Source organism: Hoplias malabaricus, chromosome 2 (genome assembly GCF_029633855.1).
Source record: "Hoplias malabaricus isolate fHopMal1 chromosome 2, fHopMal1.hap1, whole genome shotgun sequence".
NCBI lineage: Eukaryota > Metazoa > Chordata > Actinopteri > Characiformes > Erythrinidae > Hoplias > Hoplias malabaricus.
In genome coordinates, this window is record NC_089801.1 from 27,056,344 (window position 1) to 27,075,132 (window position 18,789).

At 39.2% G+C, this 18,789-nt stretch overlaps 1 protein-coding gene and 1 long non-coding RNA gene across 2 annotated transcripts; one reads left to right on the forward strand and one right to left on the reverse strand.

Annotated features, from left to right (window-relative positions):
* Positions 1–10,160: 10,160 nt before the first annotated feature.
* Positions 10,161–11,575, reverse strand: LOC136681458 (uncharacterized). Its single transcript, XR_010797861.1, has 3 exons — positions 11,355–11,575; positions 10,782–11,033; positions 10,161–10,665 (listed from the first exon to the last, which is right to left on the reverse strand). It is a non-coding gene; the product is annotated as an uncharacterized lncRNA (long non-coding RNA).
* On the forward strand, positions 10,809–16,074 carry ccn1l1 (cellular communication network factor 1, like 1). The gene is made up of 4 exons (XM_066658671.1): positions 10,809–11,043; positions 11,978–12,325; positions 14,601–14,803; positions 15,526–16,074. The coding sequence occupies exons 1-4, from the start codon at positions 10,809–10,811 to the stop codon at positions 15,829–15,831; spliced, it is 1,092 nt and encodes a 363-aa protein (XP_066514768.1). The 3' UTR covers positions 15,832–16,074.
* The last annotated feature ends 2,715 nt before the right edge of the window (positions 16,075–18,789 follow it).

Here is an 18,789-nt window from a genome sequence, read left to right on the forward strand (position 1 = left end):
TCCCGCCTTGCGCCCAATGATTCCAGGTAGGCTCTGGACCCACTGCGACCCTGTACTGGATAAGCGGTTACAGATAATGAATGAATGAATGAATGAATGAATGCTACTAACAGCTATGAGGAGTTTGGTGTGTTCTCCCCGTGTCCGTGTGGGTTTCCTCCGGGTGCTCAGGCTTCCTCCCACAGTCCAAAAACACACATTGGTAGGTGGATTGGTGACTCAAAAGTGTCCATAGGTGTGACTGTGTGAGTGTGAGTCGCCCTGTGTGCTCCAGACCCACCGCAGCCCTGAACTGGATGAACGGTTACAGACAATGATTAAATGAACGAAGGCTACTAACAGCATAGATTATATGATAAAAATTCTGAAACTACTTTAATGTGCTTCCATTGCTGGCATACAACTGTGCATGCATGTCTGAATATCACACAAGTCAAAGTCCAAGGAATAATTAGAGGAGTATAAAGCCCCACAATGCTGAAATAGACTAAGTGTAAAAAACGATGAGATTAGATAAAGCCTCACAGCTTAGGCTTGTGAAGCAGTGAAATTGTTTTCTCTGGAGTGATGGAGCACCATCCAATACCTTTGAAATGAAGTGGGCTTCATGGGATCCAGGACAAACTGTCCAACGTCAGTAACATACTCTCATGACTTAATGAGCTCAACTCATACAAGCAATGTTCCAAGTTCAACAGTAGAGTAGAAGCTATTACTGCAAATCAGACTAATTATTGATTTCCTATATTTCAGAATAGACTTGGGGCAAGTGAATGTTTATATTCATTCATTAATTCATAGTCTACAATTGCATATCCAGTTCAGGGTTGTGGTGGGTCCGCATTGCAAAATGTGTGCAACAGTTATGTAATTGGAGCAGATGGACCAGTCTTTGCTCTGTCCCTGTACATCAATGAACCTTCCTTGAACTACTTTTGCTAGGTACTAACCCCTGGGTACTGGGAACCAGGGGCATAGCCAACGTTCCCGAACTGGACCAAGGCCTTGTCAGTCACCCATAGATAATTCACACAAGTTCACACGCACAGACGCAATCTGACTGTTCCATTTTCCTATTTCCTCAAAATCAACTTCTGGCTATGCCCCCTACTGGGCACACACAGCAAAATCTTTTGTTTGGAGATGCTCTGAGCAAAACAATATAACCATCACAACTTGTCTCTTGTCAAAGTTACTCAGATCAAAGCGATTTTAATTGTCTTTAAGTTTCTCTCTCTTCCTCTGTACTGTCAAACCAGAGGCCTAGTGTCAACACATGCTTCACCACAGCGTACACATATAACTACACATAAACACATTTTAGGCTAAATAACAGGAGAAATATTATCAACAGTCAGATTCAAAATTGTTTTATGGTCAGTAAGCTTTTCAGCAGCACATTTACAAGTGAGTGGAGAACGGGAAAATGATAGAATTCCCAAAAGTCCTAGACAAACGTGTCACACACACACACACACACACACACACACACACACACACACACACACACACATGTTACTTCCACAGTTCATGTTAGGACTTTCCATAGACATAATGTTTGCTGTAGCTAATTTACACTAAACCTAACCCTGAACCTAACCATAACCCCAGTAAACAAAATTAAAACTGTTGGCCCTTTATTTTTTTGAAAGAAAATATCATATTTGGAATGCAAACATTTAGAAAAGCCAGGACATCCTTTTTTTGTTCTGACATTTCACCAAAACTGAACATTGTCCTGAGAATTGAATGTGTTCTCTGGAATTTCTGTCCTGACATTTCACCTAAACCAGCACACACAAACACACAAGTTTGTACAGGCATTGTTTGAGTTCCTGTTGAGTCTATTCTAATGTTTCTAGACTTCTAGAAGTCCACTCTCCACTCTGGTTGCCAGATCTCAAAAATAATTCATATCCAAATGCATTCATATTTCAACCTTTTGTTGATTTATGAGCACTTGTGAATGCTTTACTAAAACCTCAGGTCCTGCAAACCTTTATGTGAATACCCCAAAAATATTTTTGGTATCTGCAGGCAGTCTTTCAAACTATCCCTGGTATTCACTGATATTATTCCCCCAACCACCCCACCCGCTTCAAGCTCTGACTCATCAAGGGGTTTTGGTTGAGTTGGCAAAAAGGCAGCATATTGTCCACACTGACCCGAAAAATATTACAAAAGGTGGAGTCAATAAAACAGGTGGTGTCTAGAAAAATATTTCCCTTAAAATGGTCACGCAGCAAAGCAAAATATGTTTTTTGGTGCTTATGAATTTATCATCTGATGTAGAGATATTTGGTCATTTTTGTCAGTAATGCTCTATGATTTATATGAAAATCCAATAATTTTTTTTCCATGACTAAAAAAGATTTCTTTAAATGAGTGATTGCGCTGTGTTAAGGTGCAACTTTTGTAGTCAAAGCCTTTTAGTTCTGTCATTTCCAGAAACTGCTTACCCAAGTCAGGGTGACGGTGGGTCCAGAGCCTATCCGGAATCACTGGGCACAAGGCGGGAACACACCCTGGAGGGATTGCCAGTCTTTCACAGGGTGACACACACTCATATATTCACACCTACGGACACTTTTGAGTCACCAATCGTGTGTTTTTGGACTGTGGGAGGAAACCGGAGCACCAGGAGGGAACCCACGCGGACACGGGGAGAACACACCAACTCCTCACAGACACCCGGAGCGGGAATCGAACTCACAACCTCCAGGTCCCTGTGTGACAACAAAACTACATGTTGTGCCACGGCACCCTATCTAAGTAATAATACATTCAAATATAATATTTGTTATGTTCTTGACAAAAAAGATGTCATTCATAATTTCTTAAATGAGTTGAATGGTACTCTATTTTGTTGTTCCAGCAGATGCACTGCTTTGCTACTGTCCACATGTCTTGATTTTGCATTTTATTGTAGCGCAAAAGAAAGAAGAAAAGGGAAAAACACTGAATATCAAACATACTGCTGTTATTTTGACATATGCTGATGGTACATTCATTAACCACTTATCCAGTTCAGGGTCACGATGGGTCCAGAGCCTACCTGGAATCATTGGGCGCAAGGCGGGAATACACTCTGGAGGGGGCGCCAGTCCTTCACAGGGCAAGACAGAAACACACACACCTACAAACACTTTTGAGTCGCCAATCCACCTACAAACGTGTGTTTTTCGACTGTGGGAGGAAACCGGAACACCCGGAGGAAACCCACGCAGACACAGGGAGAACACACCAACTCCTCACAGACAGTCACCCGGAGCGGGAATCAAACCCACAACCTCCAAGTCCCTGGAGCTGTGTGACTATGACACTACCTGCTGCACAACGGTGCCACCCTGATGGTACATTGGCATCTAAATTTTGCTTCTTTGGTCCTTTCTTTGGAGTTCTGAAGTTAATGTAACTAACAATAAATATCTAAAAATGTCCACCAGTTAAAATTTCACACCCTGCATACTTGCCACAAACTATGTTCAATTTAGATAATTTGATTTAAATAAATCTGAAAAATAGAAAACCATATGCTACATAACTAAAATTATACACGCCCACTTGAAGCCTTTGTCACTGAACTGAATAGGTTAATTATAATCATACACAGGATAATATGTAAAATACCCTATGCCAGTTTGTTAGAGCTTCACATAGGGCCCACTCCACTCACTTCCTACCTGCAGCCACAAAATGTCTGTTATCAACATTTGTTTAAATCCTACTCCTAGCCATTAAGGTTGCCACTAAGCCACCATGGATCTGATCAGCCACCAACAACATTCAGCCACTGTGCAAACATCCCTCAGATTGCCTCGCTATAGGGGCTGGCAGAAAACGACTAGCAGCTTGGTAAGCCTACTGGATAATGTCAGACAGCAAGTGTGATAGGCACTGCTTGGCAACAGACAAACAGACAAACAGTTAGTCAGTCTGACAGATGGCAGCTGTAGTAAATACACAGGCTCTCATGGTACAAATCGTGCACATTTGAATAGTGATCCTTTGAATCCCCATCCACTGGCTTTAGACAGTATAGCAATGCCACCACATGTACTTAACGTGTCACTCCATGTCATTTAGCAATGACTAGAGGAGTGACAACACTGTCTGCAAGGTGTGGCAGTAAGGGTCCTCAGTGCAGATTACACAGAAAACATGACCAAAAAACAGGGCAGGTGTTGTACAACTAAAGAACCTGCTTCTTCCATGGGAAAAATGCATTATTGAATATGGCTCCTCCTGCTTGCCATTAGTGGCCTATAGCTAGCCAGATTATATTGCAGTCAGTGAACAGATCTAGCAATGCTACACCCAGGCACAAAGGACACAGTGTCTGATGGTGTGAGGGGTCTAGAGCTGTGCATACAGGATGTTTGGCAAAATCTGAGCCACTCTTTTGGCCACTCATGATGCTTTTCCACATGATCTACTCAACTCTACCTGACTCTACACTCTTAGCTCCTGGTTGGTTTTCCACTAAAAAGCCCACCCCAACCCCGCACCCAGAAATGTAGCCAGTGATGTCACAATACACTTTCTCTAACGGGAACCACTGGCTTTGGAAACAACAACGGTGGTGGTAACGTTAAGCACTGTTTACTCGTCGTGTATTTGTGTGTTGCTGTTGTTTTTTGGAACTGAACACAGCTTCGTGCCCCAGTTTAGACAGATCAGTAAAGCTTTTCCATTCCTTGTTGCTCTGTCAGGCTCCTGCTGGATTCTTTCATTGGCCACATATTCAAGGAGTGTTTGAACCTCTTCAAAATGTCATGGCAGAATTTTAGGAGCTGCCACCATGAGTTGGACCAAAAACTGTGATATCTGTTAAACCTTGGAGATTTAGCAAGCAGCTAGTGTGTGTTGGATATCTGCATTATGCCTTGTAGACAAGTCTCTGGCCAATTAGTGCTCTGAAATGATTACAAGTAAAATGTTTTGCCCCTACTCGCCTAATGGCAAAAGATCTGAGCTGAGTCGAGTAGGAACCATGCAGTGCAAAATTACCATGGGTATACTGTGCTCTGGTAACAGAGAAAGCAAGTAACAGGGTCTGCTGTACCACGTTATTTCCAGAGGAATCAATCAACATCAGATTATCCAGTATAGCAGAAGCTAAATGCCCATTCCATGTAGTGCACAGTGGTCATCAGCAGTGTACATGAAGTGGTTATGGCCACTCAGACCATTAATAAGCAAGAAAATGTCAACCAATATTTATAGTATAATATAAATAAAAAAATATATATGACCAATATATACAGTATACAATTTCAAGAGGTTAAAAGAAATGTCAGAGCTCAAAGGAGCTGCACTCTAATAACAATCTAAATTGGCAAAACTGCCAAAAAAAAAAGCAAGTTTTATAGTTTTAGAGCAACTGTCATACCCAATGGCAGTCAAAAGTGCTTTACAGAACAGCACAGAAAAATTACAGTAGAAGAATTAAAAATGTAAATGATAAGCCACATAGATGATAATGTTGCTATACACACTAAAGTCATTAAAGTCGAATATCCACTTCTTGTACTGTCCTATTCATCAGAATGTAAGAAACAGACAACAAAAAAGTCTTGCACAATCCACATGCATAGCAGCTTCTCCAAAATTGTGGTTTGATTTAAAAAAAAAAGAACATTTTATTTATATATTTCATTTAACAAAGACATGATGGGATAGTGGTGCCATTGTGGTTTGAGACCTCCCTCAAGTAACGGTCTGTTAGAAGTTTGGTGTGTTCTGCCCATGTCTGTGTGGTTTTCCTCCATGTGCTCTTGTTTCCTTGTATAGTCCATAAATATGTTAGTAGGTTGTTTGTCTATGCAAAAATGTCCAAAAGTGTGAATGTGTGAGTTGTTTGGTGCCCTGTTAGGGACTGGTGCCCCATCCTGGGTGTGTTCCTACATTGTGCCGAGTGATTCTGTGCAAGCTCTGGACCCACAGTGACCCTAAGCACAGTAAGCTGTTACTGACTCTCAATGAATTAATAAATGTAAAATCAAACTAGCAAATTAGGAAATTGTGCAAATAACAGGGGGGGGGGGGTACTTTATTTGAATTAAAGTTGTCTGATCTCTTTAAACAAATTGTGAGAGCTAGCAATGTGTGATTCTTTGGTCTTTATTACGTATTTATTTATTTTGTGTCTAAACCTAGGACTTTTATTCTGGGCAGTCAGTTACATCAACACTGATGTAACACATCAATCACTTCAGTGATTATAAAACTCAGGACCAGAAACTGGATTTAATGTTTAGACTAGAAGACATCTGCACTAAAACAATTTTGCCTCAATCATTTAAGATGACAGATTGTTTTTTTGCACGTCATTGCTAGGCTAATGTTCCTACCCATATCTGTAAGAGTTAGTGAATAATGTGCACCAGGAGACACTCTGGCTTTTTAGATCTGGGCATTCTGCTGGATTCATGAATGAAATGTCCGAGAGTCAGATTTATTTTCGCACTGGCTCTCAATATCAAAGACTCTCACAGACTCTTCTTCTGTCTCTCTCTCTACTCATTCCGAGAGTAGGCGGTTCACGTCACTGAGCGGCTGGCAGCTATGTGCCATATGTATGTGATGTCTCTGTGATATTGTGGAAAGTGGGCCTCATCTGACACACTGTCTGCCCTGTCTACAGGAGTAGGTTAGAGGGGATTGCTCTGTGTGTGTGTGTGTGTGTGTGTGTGAGAGAGAGGGAGAGAGAGAGAGAGAGAGAGAGAGAGAGAGTGTTATACCAAAGGAAATTTTACTGCTCAATTGGTGCTTGCTAGTGGCTCAGAAAACTTGGCTGAAAACACTGGAAATAATTTCTTTGTAGATTTGTCAGGTTTTCAGTAAAAAATACTGAAAAAATACAAATATTCTTATTTTGCAAATATTCTTATTTCTGGAGAAATTAAATCTATCCATCTCATTTCATTTTTTCCCTAGGAAAATTGTGGATGTGAAGAAAGTAATGTTTGTCTAAAGTTTCTTTTTCATCTCCATTTTGCTGCACATCATGTCAATTTTGAGCTGTGTCCATGGTCTGTGTACCTTTCCCTATTTTTTTTTTTCCATTTCTAATCTTTATGAACAGAGATTTCTAAAACACAGAGAATGACTGGAAAATTACCCATTTCCAAATTTTCAATGATATAACCAAAGTTTCACAGACCTTTCTGTGTGCTCAAGTTGCATTCATTTCCTCTGTTCACAAAGCTACAAAGGACAGCTCCAGAGCAGGAGTTAAACACATGAAGTCAGGAACTAGTCATGGTTAATCCACTGTTTATAGCGGGGTACATATTCTAGTGATATATGATTCACTTAGAAATTATACAGTGTTTGTTTGTTTTAAGTTTGAAATGCGCTGCACAAACTAAAAGACTCCAAGAGTTTCGACTCACTAAAACATTGGCCAAGGGTTCCTGATTCCTAGATGCTCAAAGATTCATTTTTTTGGGAGTTCACTCCTGATCAGCAAATATGTTTAGACTTGCCCATTCTCACTGTGCAGAGAGGCGCTGGACAGCACAATGGATTTGAAACCATATTTCACAGTAATATCTGCCCCATGTCACAGGAATCTAAGGAAGAAAAAAAAACATAATATCTTCCATGTAATCAAGCAACAGTGGCAGATAGATGTGTTTCTTTTTTTGTGTGATTTGTTTTTTGATTTTTTGTTGTTCTATATTGCAGGATGAGAAACAGAAAACCAAATACCAAAAGGTACAAATTCAGGAAACAGGACATTCTCCCTAATGAAAGATACACACAGTGTCCTTCTTAACCAATTTCCATTTTCAATTCCACCCATTAACTAGTTTCCTCCAATCATATGGAATAATAAGGCAGTCTGACATAAGATTTCAATCCACCCACTACTTTTTCCTGAACTGCAGTCAACCTTCTGAAAATCCCAACATGCTAGGAGGAGAACACTAATTACCTAATTATTATGTGTTTGCTGAATGTCACGCCTAATGGCTTAAATCACTGTGAGTAGTAGGTGGACGGGAGATTCATCATAAATAATAACATTTTTACAATAGATGTTTTTCCGTCATAGGGCCAGTGCTTACACCACTGTGCCACTTCGTAATTCTGTGTTGGCTTTTATTTTATTTCATTTTACTTTGGATTACCGAACCAAATACCATTCACGTAAGTCTTCTGGAGATAACATGGTTTCAAGTTAGTGTAGGTTTTGTGATGATGTGTATTGGTGCTCAACTTATATCAGCATCATAAGGAAAAAAAATATATCAAAGATGTAAATTTCACACAGATTGACTGGTGGTGTAGGTGAAATGAATTCTGATTTAAAACTAATAACTGAAAAACAAATCTAGAGTTCAAGGGGTTAACACATTTTTCCAGTGTACCATAACAACATAAAACCCTCCTATAGAATCTGCAACAAGTTTGTACCTATATATTCCTTTCCCTTTTTTCCTCAGAGCAGACACACATTTATCAGCACAGACACATTCTCAGGCTGGTTTTGGAATGTGTTTTGAAGGTGATGGGTCTTAGAAGCCCGCAGATGGAAAATAACGCTTATCCAAAAGTTTGTGTATGTGTGTGTTTGCTCAAACTATGCATCCAAATATTTGCTCTGCAAACACACAGCAAAAGTAGTTTTAAGTGAAAAGGCCAAGATTCCTCTGCAGTGAAATAGCATTAATTAATCACAATGGCTTCCTTTATTTTTCTCATGTACTGAAGATTATTCCACTGAGTGACTCGACATGCCGTATCATGGCATGTGTGTGTAATGTGTGTGTTTGTGTGTGATATCAGAGGGGGCTGTGCTGTAGAGTGTGGGCTGCTCTATAAAAGCTGCAGGCTCTGAAGGAATCTCTTCATCAAGCTGCTGACTTTTTCACACATACTCACACACACAAACACCAAGTTTCAGACTGCAGCAAAATTCAGTTTAACTGTTAAATAGCCTGTTTTTAACCAAAACAAAATCAAAGAAGAAAACAACACAGCGAGCAGAGTTTTTTTGTTGTTGTTTGCTTGTTATATATATTTTTTTTTTTTTCTTCAAAGTCTTTCACTTTCCTTCTCATCATCGACACAGTCAAGCTCTGAAATCTCACTTAATTTTTCTTAAACACATCTCAATTTCCAGCTGAGATGTCTTCTATCGGGATGGTTTTAAAGCAAGCAACTCTTCTCACACTGATGCTACTACCCTGGTCGGCTATAAAGGTGAGAAATATGTTTGCTGTTTATTTCTAAACAGGATAAATCTATGACTTCTCAATGATTTTATTACAATACTAATAGGCAACCATTTAGTGTGACATTAACTCTCTGTCTCATGAGTTCATAGGATTCAGGGTAATTTTTTTTTTAAAAAAGGACACAAAGTGTCACTGATGCACTCCTTTTGTGGAGCAGTCCAAAATGTAAATGATTATGTGAAAAATGGCATTCTTTGCTATGCAGTTCCTTGCCATGAGTGTGGAGTGTGGATACATGTATGCGAGTGAAAGAGTTCCAGTCCAGGGTGATTAAGTGCTTTAAATCTAAAAATACATGCAGTAGACAAACATGATTAAAGGAAATATTTACGAAGTATTCATATTTAAGCTATAAAAACAATGCACCTGGATATTTCAACATTCTAAAATCAACCAAGACTTCATTTCCTACAAATTGGTGGTTTGTTATACGTTGATATATAGTTAGAGCTGCAACTGTCTTAAATCAGTTATCTGACAAAGCACATGTGTAGATATGTGTGGTGTATTTGCATAGTCAGTTATGGATAGAATGTTATATAAATACAATAAATATATATGAAATGGAGAGGTTAATGATATACTGTTATATGCTATACTAGCTAAAGTCACTGATAAGGGCAATGGTTATATTGTTGTTGTCCAGATGAAAACATGTATTTCCAAAATAACAACTTTAAAGAAGGGAAAAAAAACCCTTCTTAATTGGAAGTCAATTTTAAAAAGATATTGTTAAAAGTAATATTGGAGCATTACTATTGGTCCATTTATCATGGAATTTTCACACAGTATGAAGTAATGCTCCTCTGTTTAAATGATATAGTAAACTAAGAAAAAATCAAACAATTGAGATACATGCTTTTCTTGGGATAGCGACGATATATGAACACCTCAAAAAAAATAAATAAATGCATTTAGGGTTCTTCTCTATATGGAAAAAATCTAATATACACACTTTAAAATGAAGTTTCCAGGCAAGTAGATAAATATTTTAAATTGGACAGCAACAATATTTGTATGTGTTTTTGTGTGTGTGTGGGGGGGATAATCGATAAACACTTAAACATTTTTTTGTAAAGTGACTGTATAAACACTGTTTGGCCAAGGTTTTGTGGACACATTCTCATCCTTCTGTCTTTCTTGAGAAGATATTCTTCTGTCTTTTATGCTGCTTTGCAGCAGTAACTGTCTCAATTCTTGTCTGAAGAGTTACAAAACTTTAGTGAGGTCAGGTCCTGATGTTGGATGATTAGGCTATTTGTGGTTCACCAACCCCACTCCAACTCATTGAAGTTCCAGTGATCCACACCTCTTTTCACCCCACTAGCCTGTGTTAGGCCCTGGGCATGGTGACGTAAAGCTCATAGGCCCTTGAGTCCTTTACACAGAGGAGTTTCATAGGAGTTGCTCAGTAGAACTTAAAAACAAAATATCACAGTAAAAGTGTGCCCTTAATATTAAATATCAAAAGACAATTGAATTTCTTTTAATTTTAATATTTCATGGAACCAATTTTTAAAATGATACTGTTACCACCAGCTTGTTTCTAATTCAGTTTCCATGCTTGTCTCTCCCACTCAGGTCCTGGGCGAATGTCCACTGCAATGCTCGTGTCCCCCCTCTCCCCCTTCCTGTCCGCCTGGCGTCAGCTCAGTTCTGGACTCCTGCCGATGCTGCAGACAGTGTGCCAAGCAGTTTAACCAAGACTGCAGCCCCAGAGAACCCTGCGACCACATCAAGGGCCTACGCTGCCACCTAGGGGCTGGAGGAGACCCCTACAAAGGCCTGTGTAGAGGTGAGAAGGCAATATCAGCTTAATATGAATAATTATAAAGAACCAATATATTTTTAAATATGGACCTTATGTTACGTGTGCCAAACAAATCTGCAATAGAAAAATCAGATTTGCAGTATTCCACACATCTGAAGCTGCCTAAATATGTTTGAGATTTGAATTTTTGTTTATTTTCATGCTGTTAGCGGTCCTACATAAATAATATTAAACAGCAAAAATTGTCAATATTACCCACCCATTGAGCAGGAATAAAACAATATCATAATTTCTTGTCATGATTTTCAACATTTGTGTTTTGAACACATACTCACGCTAGTGATTGGGGCAGTGAACACACACCCTTGGAACAGCAGGCATCCACACTTGGCACCCAAGGGGTATTTTGGGTGTTGGGTGCATTGCTCATGGGCACTTTAGCCATGGATGTTCCTGCTCGTTGTGGGAATTGAACCAGTTGATGAGGGATACATTTTAATTGCTTATAAGTTACATAAGCCAAGCATATTCAACTACAACAGCATTTGGTCAGGTACTGATGTTGAAGGATAATCTCATAGGTCACCTCAAAGGTAGCAGCATCACTTCAAAAAGAGTTTCACTGTTCACTAGTCTATTCACATCTTCAGCCCACACTTGGCATTAAGCACTGTGACTACAATGTTTCTAGAATCTTTATGAACAATGTACAATATACTGTGCATTGCATACATCAAAATGTGTAGAAGCCATTTTGAGGCCTCCGTTTTGAGTGTATCACCCATTGTTGTTTATAAGAGTATGTGATACCTTATCATCAACTACAAGTACAGGTCTACTAATAATATAACAGGATAGTCTGAAGCAATTTGGGAAATGCTAAACTGACTTTTAGGATATATTTGATAATCTTGCCAGACCTTCCCTTTAAAACTACCCCAATGTTTTCACTTTGTAGCAGAGGCTCAAGGTCGACCCTGTGAGCTTGACGGCCGAGTTTACCAGCATGGAGAAGACTTCCAGCCCAGTTGTGAGCATCAGTGCAGCTGCATGGACGGTGTGGTGGGTTGCATTCCTCTCTGCCCAAATCATGTCCCACTGCCTGATTGGCGCTGTTCCAGGCCCAGACTGACGACTCTACCTGGCCGATGCTGTCAGGAGTGGGTGTGTGATGATGACAACCGCATCAACGAAGATGACCTGACTACTGATTACACGCCCTATGAGCACTCTGACCTCACAGACAATGAACTGCTGGAGGTTGTTCCAACACCTTGGGACAGCAGTGCAGGATCACCCTTAAAAGGTACAACAACACAGTTTAAAAAAAAATCAGTGTTTTCAGTTATATAAGTCCGAAAACACAAAACACACAGAAAGAATGATGTACGGAAAGACTGAAAAACACATGAACACAGAAGCGTTGTCATGAACACAAACTGTTAACAACAAGTGAGACAAGAGGGGTTTAAATACACAAGACATAATGACACAGCTGGGCTAAATAATGAGAGTGAACGAGAATGTGAGTAAAAAAGCACATGGAACACAAACCCAACAGAGAGAAGGTGGGTATCCCACAAAGCAAGATTTCTCAGATTAGCTAGATAACTTACATCCAGAGTCAAGCCTGTCCAATAAGAACAGAGCTGAGTAGTTGTGCTTTTAACTACTCAATGATGTCAATGAATTATATAAAAAGTTAATAATAAATGTCCTGAATAAGTTAAAGGCTTAAATGTATAGTGTGAGATAATTGGCAAAGAATCATTATACTATCACTAGCAGGCCAATATTCCCAGACTAACCTGTAGTGGTAGGTGTCCATAATTCAATCTATGCTCCTTCGATATTTTCCCAGTTTGGTTAGGGCCACACCGATTGCAAATCATAAACATAATACATTCAATATTTGCAACGCAGAATCCTGTAGTGTGGGGTGGATGCTAACTCTCGAGAGTGAAATGTAACGTCCTGACTGAGAGCCGAGCTGGGGCTATTTCACTGCCATCTGCTATGTGTGTTTACATCTAGGCTGTGTCTGAAATTACTGGAATCCTGTCTACTTAAGCAGTATTCTGAGGAATACATAAACAGTAAACAGAGTTGTGTCTGTATTTAATGCTTGTTTAAACTGCTGCCTGTTTTTGCTCCAGTATCTTGAAAATTGTATTTATACTGGCGAGAAAGCTTTAGTGTACAGGTGTCCTGGCAATGTGTTGAAATATTGCTGCCTTTAAAGCTGGTCTCTAATGTGTCTCAGCTACAAATACTTTCTGTTTCAGGCACAGCCTTATGCTGTGTCGGATACGGTTCCTTATTCGGTATATAATGCACTATTTTTGTGTTCCCCATTTTGTAGTAGTGTCCGAAAACATAGTGGACAATATTCAATGCACTTAAACAATGCCACAATGCAGCGCAATAGGTAGTGTACACTAGCTGACATTAGTGGATATCAGATACAAATATTGCACTGCACTTTTCAGTTAAAAACCCACATAATGTCATGTCCAGAATTATTCACAACCCTCCTAAATCCATTTCCCTATAATACTGTACTGTATAGTGGTAATAGTGATTAGGGAGTCAATTTAGCGACCCTGCTAATGGTGCAAGAATCTCTGGCGAGGTTTTGAGGAGCAGAGCTGTCTGTCTGTATGTGTAATCAGAAAGTGTGTTTTTTATTTCAGGATGAATCCTTTAGTGTATACTGTAGATGAATTAGTTCTAAATTCATAAGACTGCTTACTGCATGAAAGTACACACAGAAATGTTGATGATTTTGGGGAACAGCAGCTCTCTCTGGTTTGTTTATGTTCAGAAGCCTCAAGTCTTTAAAGGTGGAACAGTATGTTTGAAGCAAAATATGTCTGTTTTGTATGTGGCTGAAGTTTAACTGTATCAAAATCATCTGTATGTTTTTATTCATCGTTTAACTTAACAGAGACTCATATGTTACTGGAGTTGCTTAGTTTTGTAGCACTTTTGGTTTTTAATTTGGGAGAGTGCTAACTGCATGGAATTAGAGCAGTTTTACCCACATATGGAGTAGGATTAAAGAAATTTCATCATGATTTTTGACATTTGGAGGGCTCTTTGCCTTTTTTTGCCATAAGCAAGGAAAGAGAAAGCCTAGTGTGTCTGACCTAGTCCCTTTGTTTTTTTACTAATTTATTGACATCAGGGTTTCTTAAACACATTAGACTGGTTTCCCGTGCAAACAAACTGGACAGCTAGCAAATTGTGAGGAAAGTGTTTTTTTGATTACAAAAAAATTATCATCTTTAAGGAGAAAATAAATCATGTTTGCCCTCACTTTTAGCTATTTATTTTTATAATTTTTTTTTGATAATTGTAAGGAAGGGATTTCAATCCACACAAACTCATCATCCAAATATAATCCATTTGTTTAAGACCTTATGAAAATAACCATGATTACATAGAAAGGTTCCTATATGTTTAGTGTAATAGTGGATTGGTTTGGTTTTTGTTTTATATATCCTTTAAGTGGAAAAACACTTTATATTATGTGGAGTATCTTGATACTTTATGTTCATCCATCTGTTATTTATTTTCAGAGTGGATTTCCACCTCCCATTCCCAACCCAGCATCCCATCCACCTGCTTCCTGCAGACCACTGATTGGTCCCCCTGCTCAGCCACCTGCGGGATGGGTGTGTCCAGCAGAGTAACCAATAATAATGCAGAATGTCACCTCATCAGGCAGACACGACTGTGTCAGATAAAAAAATGTAGTGGGAGCTTAGCCCCAACACTCAAAGTAAGAAAATATATTATACATCTTTATTGAATATAAACTGCCCTGATGCTGTCATGACAGGATTAGAGAATTACATTAATTTCTAAGAATAATGTAAAATGTAACAAAAAATCTTTGATTTAAAGTGACAGACCTAATGTGTTGGGGATTTTGGGTTTTAGAGACATCTAGGTGAGAATACGTTCCCGCATCGAGCATGAGGAAGACTAATTTTAAAACAAGTTATGCAGTCTTCTATCAGAGCAGATGCAGATAACTCTGTTGAGTAGCTAGAGTGGAGTTTCAGCAGTTCTGTCAAAACTGAAAAAAAAACTCTTAAGTGGATGGGAGAGAACTATATTCTGTGGTCATTTTTACCAATATAATAATTGTATATAGGTTTTAAACAATTTAACTGCAGTATTTTCATTGTCTACAGAAACAAAATATATATCAACAGTTGTAAAGGTAAAAGCATTAGAAATCTAAAAATCAAGAAAATGGAGTCTAAAAGCTGGGTCATTTAAACTGCAGGTATTTAGAATGTTTGCTATCTTCAGCAAATAACATCTTAGCCAAGGGAATGTACAGTATTGTTGCAATAACTGAGAGGTAGAAAATATTAATTACATGCACCACAAAACAAACATTATTTATCATGAACAACTGATTAGCATGTGTCCAACAGCTATGCTTTATATAATACACACTGAGTGAGGTATGTATTTATTTGTCATTCACAGAAAGGAAAGAAGTGTCAGAGGACCACCAGACCACACAAACCTGTTTTCATCACCTTCGCCGGCTGTTCTACTGGACGTAGATACCGTCCACGTTCCTGTGGTTCCTGTGTTGATGGCCGCTGTTGCACCCCCTCACTGACCCGCACTATACGCCTGCATTTTTTCTGCCCACAGGGAGAACCCTTCATCCGCGATTTCATGTGGATCCAGCAGTGCAGCTGCAGCCGAAATTGCTACGGTCAAGGACTTGCATGGCACCCAGAGTCCCACAGCCTTCCCAATGACATACACACATTCCCACACTGACTTAACCCACTGTCTTGGACTTCCTGCTTAGTTGACCTGGATATATACCTTTACATGGCAAGCTCATTCACTAGTAGGGATGCTTTAGTATGGATGATGATTGTAACCATTAACAATTATTTTTATATTTTTTGTCAGTACCAATAACAGCCAAAAAGGTTTGTCAGATGTTCCCTATTCTGTATGCTCATATATTCAACAGAACACAAATGTAAGATTAATTTGCAGCCTTGTTATTAATTCAGTATTTATTTTGCTGTGTAGGTCAGTATTTTATAAGTTAGACATATAACTTTATCTGTAACAATTTTTTCTTAGCAACAAAGGTACACTTTTTGTGGTAAACCATATACAGTCCACCTGTATTGTATTTGTTATTTATGATTTATACATTTAATTGTAAATGTAAGGGAAACTGCATATGAGGAACTGAATGTAACACATGTAAATATGCTTTGTACATATTCATATCAGTGTGCCTATTTTGTGTTTGTACAGGCTTCACCTGTGGAGTGTCTCTTTTTTTTTTTTTTTTTTTTAAACACCTCTATTTTTGAGGTGAATATGTAATGACCAGCAGTAATGATTTATATATGTATTTATAAACTTAGATTTTGATAAATAATCCTATGATAACATATTTGACTGTGTGTTCATGTGTGTGTGTTCAGAGAAATAACTGTACTGATTAAAAAGGGGAAAACAAAAACACATAAGAAAGAGAAGTTGCTCGATCCTCCTACAATTAACATGGGACTGAGCTGTGGTTCATTTTTATTTAAAGGAACATGTGCTGAAACCAATTGTTCTGAATAGGGCTGTTTATACAGGGGCAGAACCATGCTGGTGTTTGACCCTTGTGGTATTTAGACCAGATCATATGACAGATATTTCATTAAGACCTCAGAGACCTGTGTTAGCTTATTCATTCATTATTTGTAACCGCTTATCCAGTTCAGGGTGGTGGTGGGTCCAGAGCCTACCAATTATTGGGCGCAAGGCAGGAATACAGCACATATTTAGATATTTTCTCACACTTCATTTGGATGCTCAAGTGTGGAACTGATGTCTTGTTTGAAAGCCCAGGTTAGCAAAAATAATGGTGGCCACCCATACACTGCTTTTTGTGTCAGTGTAATCCCACAATTCACACACACATGCCTTCTCTCTCTCTCTCTCTCTCTCACTTTAGATAAATTTACCTAACATTCTATCCTCAACCTCAACTGCACTATATCTGGTTGAGATGCATGCATTATTTATTTATTTTCTATAAGTTCAACTTGAGATGTTTTGAAGTAACATTTTGCCTTTATAAATAATTAGTGTACAAGAGTTGGCATATTTGTGCTGGTTTCTCGCCACTGACCAGCCTTGGTGATATGGAATCAGAAATAAATAAAAATCAAACGTAAAACTTTTACCTTGAAAACAATATATCCAGCTCTGTCGTTAAAGCTCACGTGCAAAAATCATGGAGAACAGAGTTCTGTGAGTGCTCTCTAAGATTTATGTGCCGCACGAGCTCTGTGCGTGTGACCCGTGTTTTGCGAGCAGTTTAACACATACCTCTCTCGTGGGCGTGTTTTCTCAGGGGTGCGTTCCCATTGGCTACTGAGATTGACTAGGGTGACCAGACGTCTTCTTTTACCCGGACATTTCCTCTTTTTTAGACTTAAAAAATTCACAAACGTCCGGGATTTTGTTTTTCTAGAGCTTACATAGAACGTCTAGAAGCGTTTCTTTGACAAACTCGTCCCGCCCTCCCCTACTCCGATTGGTTCGCTTGAGTGAGAAGGGGGAGTGGTGAAGTAGCCTAAAATCTTCTGATTGGACAGTCTTACTGTAGAGCTACCGTTATTGGTCGATAACCTTCTCTGTAAACATTTAGTTGGTCAGTCTGCACGTCAGTAGTCCTTATTTACCTCAGGCAAAGTTCATGTACCTACCCTCATCTCGAGCAACTATGCCGAAACGTAAATGTCTATTCTCGAATGAATTAAAAAAAGAAATCCCATGTTTTGTGTAGCAAATAAAGGTGCACATAAGTTCAGCTAAGCATACAACGGCAGCGATCAGATCTGGTCACCCTAAGAGTGACAGCAGGGGGTCCAGAGGAACACACCTGGACTGGGTGCCAGTCCATTGCAGGGTGCCATACATTCACAACTATGGGCACTTTAGCATGGCCAGGACACCTACCAACATGCGGTTTTGGACTGCGGGAGGAAAGTGGTGTACCCGGAGAAAACCCATGCAGGCATAGGGAGAGCACACTATACTCCTCATAGACAGCCACCCGAGGTGGGGCTTGAACCTACAACCTCAGGACCCTGGAACTGTGTAAATGAATCACCATATTGCTGTGTTCAAATCATCATACACCAGAGAAAAAAACTGATAAAAATGCCTGTTTTAAACTCGAAACTCGTTTACGTGCATATTCCATCCCTCATGGTTAAGAATTGCACCACAAGTGCAGTTATTTCTCACATACTCACTCACATTTACAGACTGTTCCACAAGGGAACTGCTGTTGTTCTTTTCACCAATGACACTGTCTTTGCATTACTACATGTACCCAGAAGCCCAACCCTGATGATCTGATTAACAGGTGGAAAGTTGTGAAAATGAAAATGCAGTCAACAGTGCATTTCCAAAGAGCATTTAAAGCAGAATGAATGCAGTGGTGAGTAAATGAAAATGCAAGAGGACATGCTATTACTCTGTTTAGATATGAATTTTGCTGTCTTTGTAGCATGATGGAGCCACCAATTTGTGTATTGGTGGATACACCCACAGTGAATGGGAGTAAAATGACACTGGCACAAACATAATACCAATTCAGTGTCAAGGCCTTTATTGTTCAGTAAAAGATGGACAAGAAAAATGGCAGTCATTTACTATTTTGTGGTTTTTGTTTTCTTAGCAGCCATTTGAGCAAAGGCAGTCGTAATG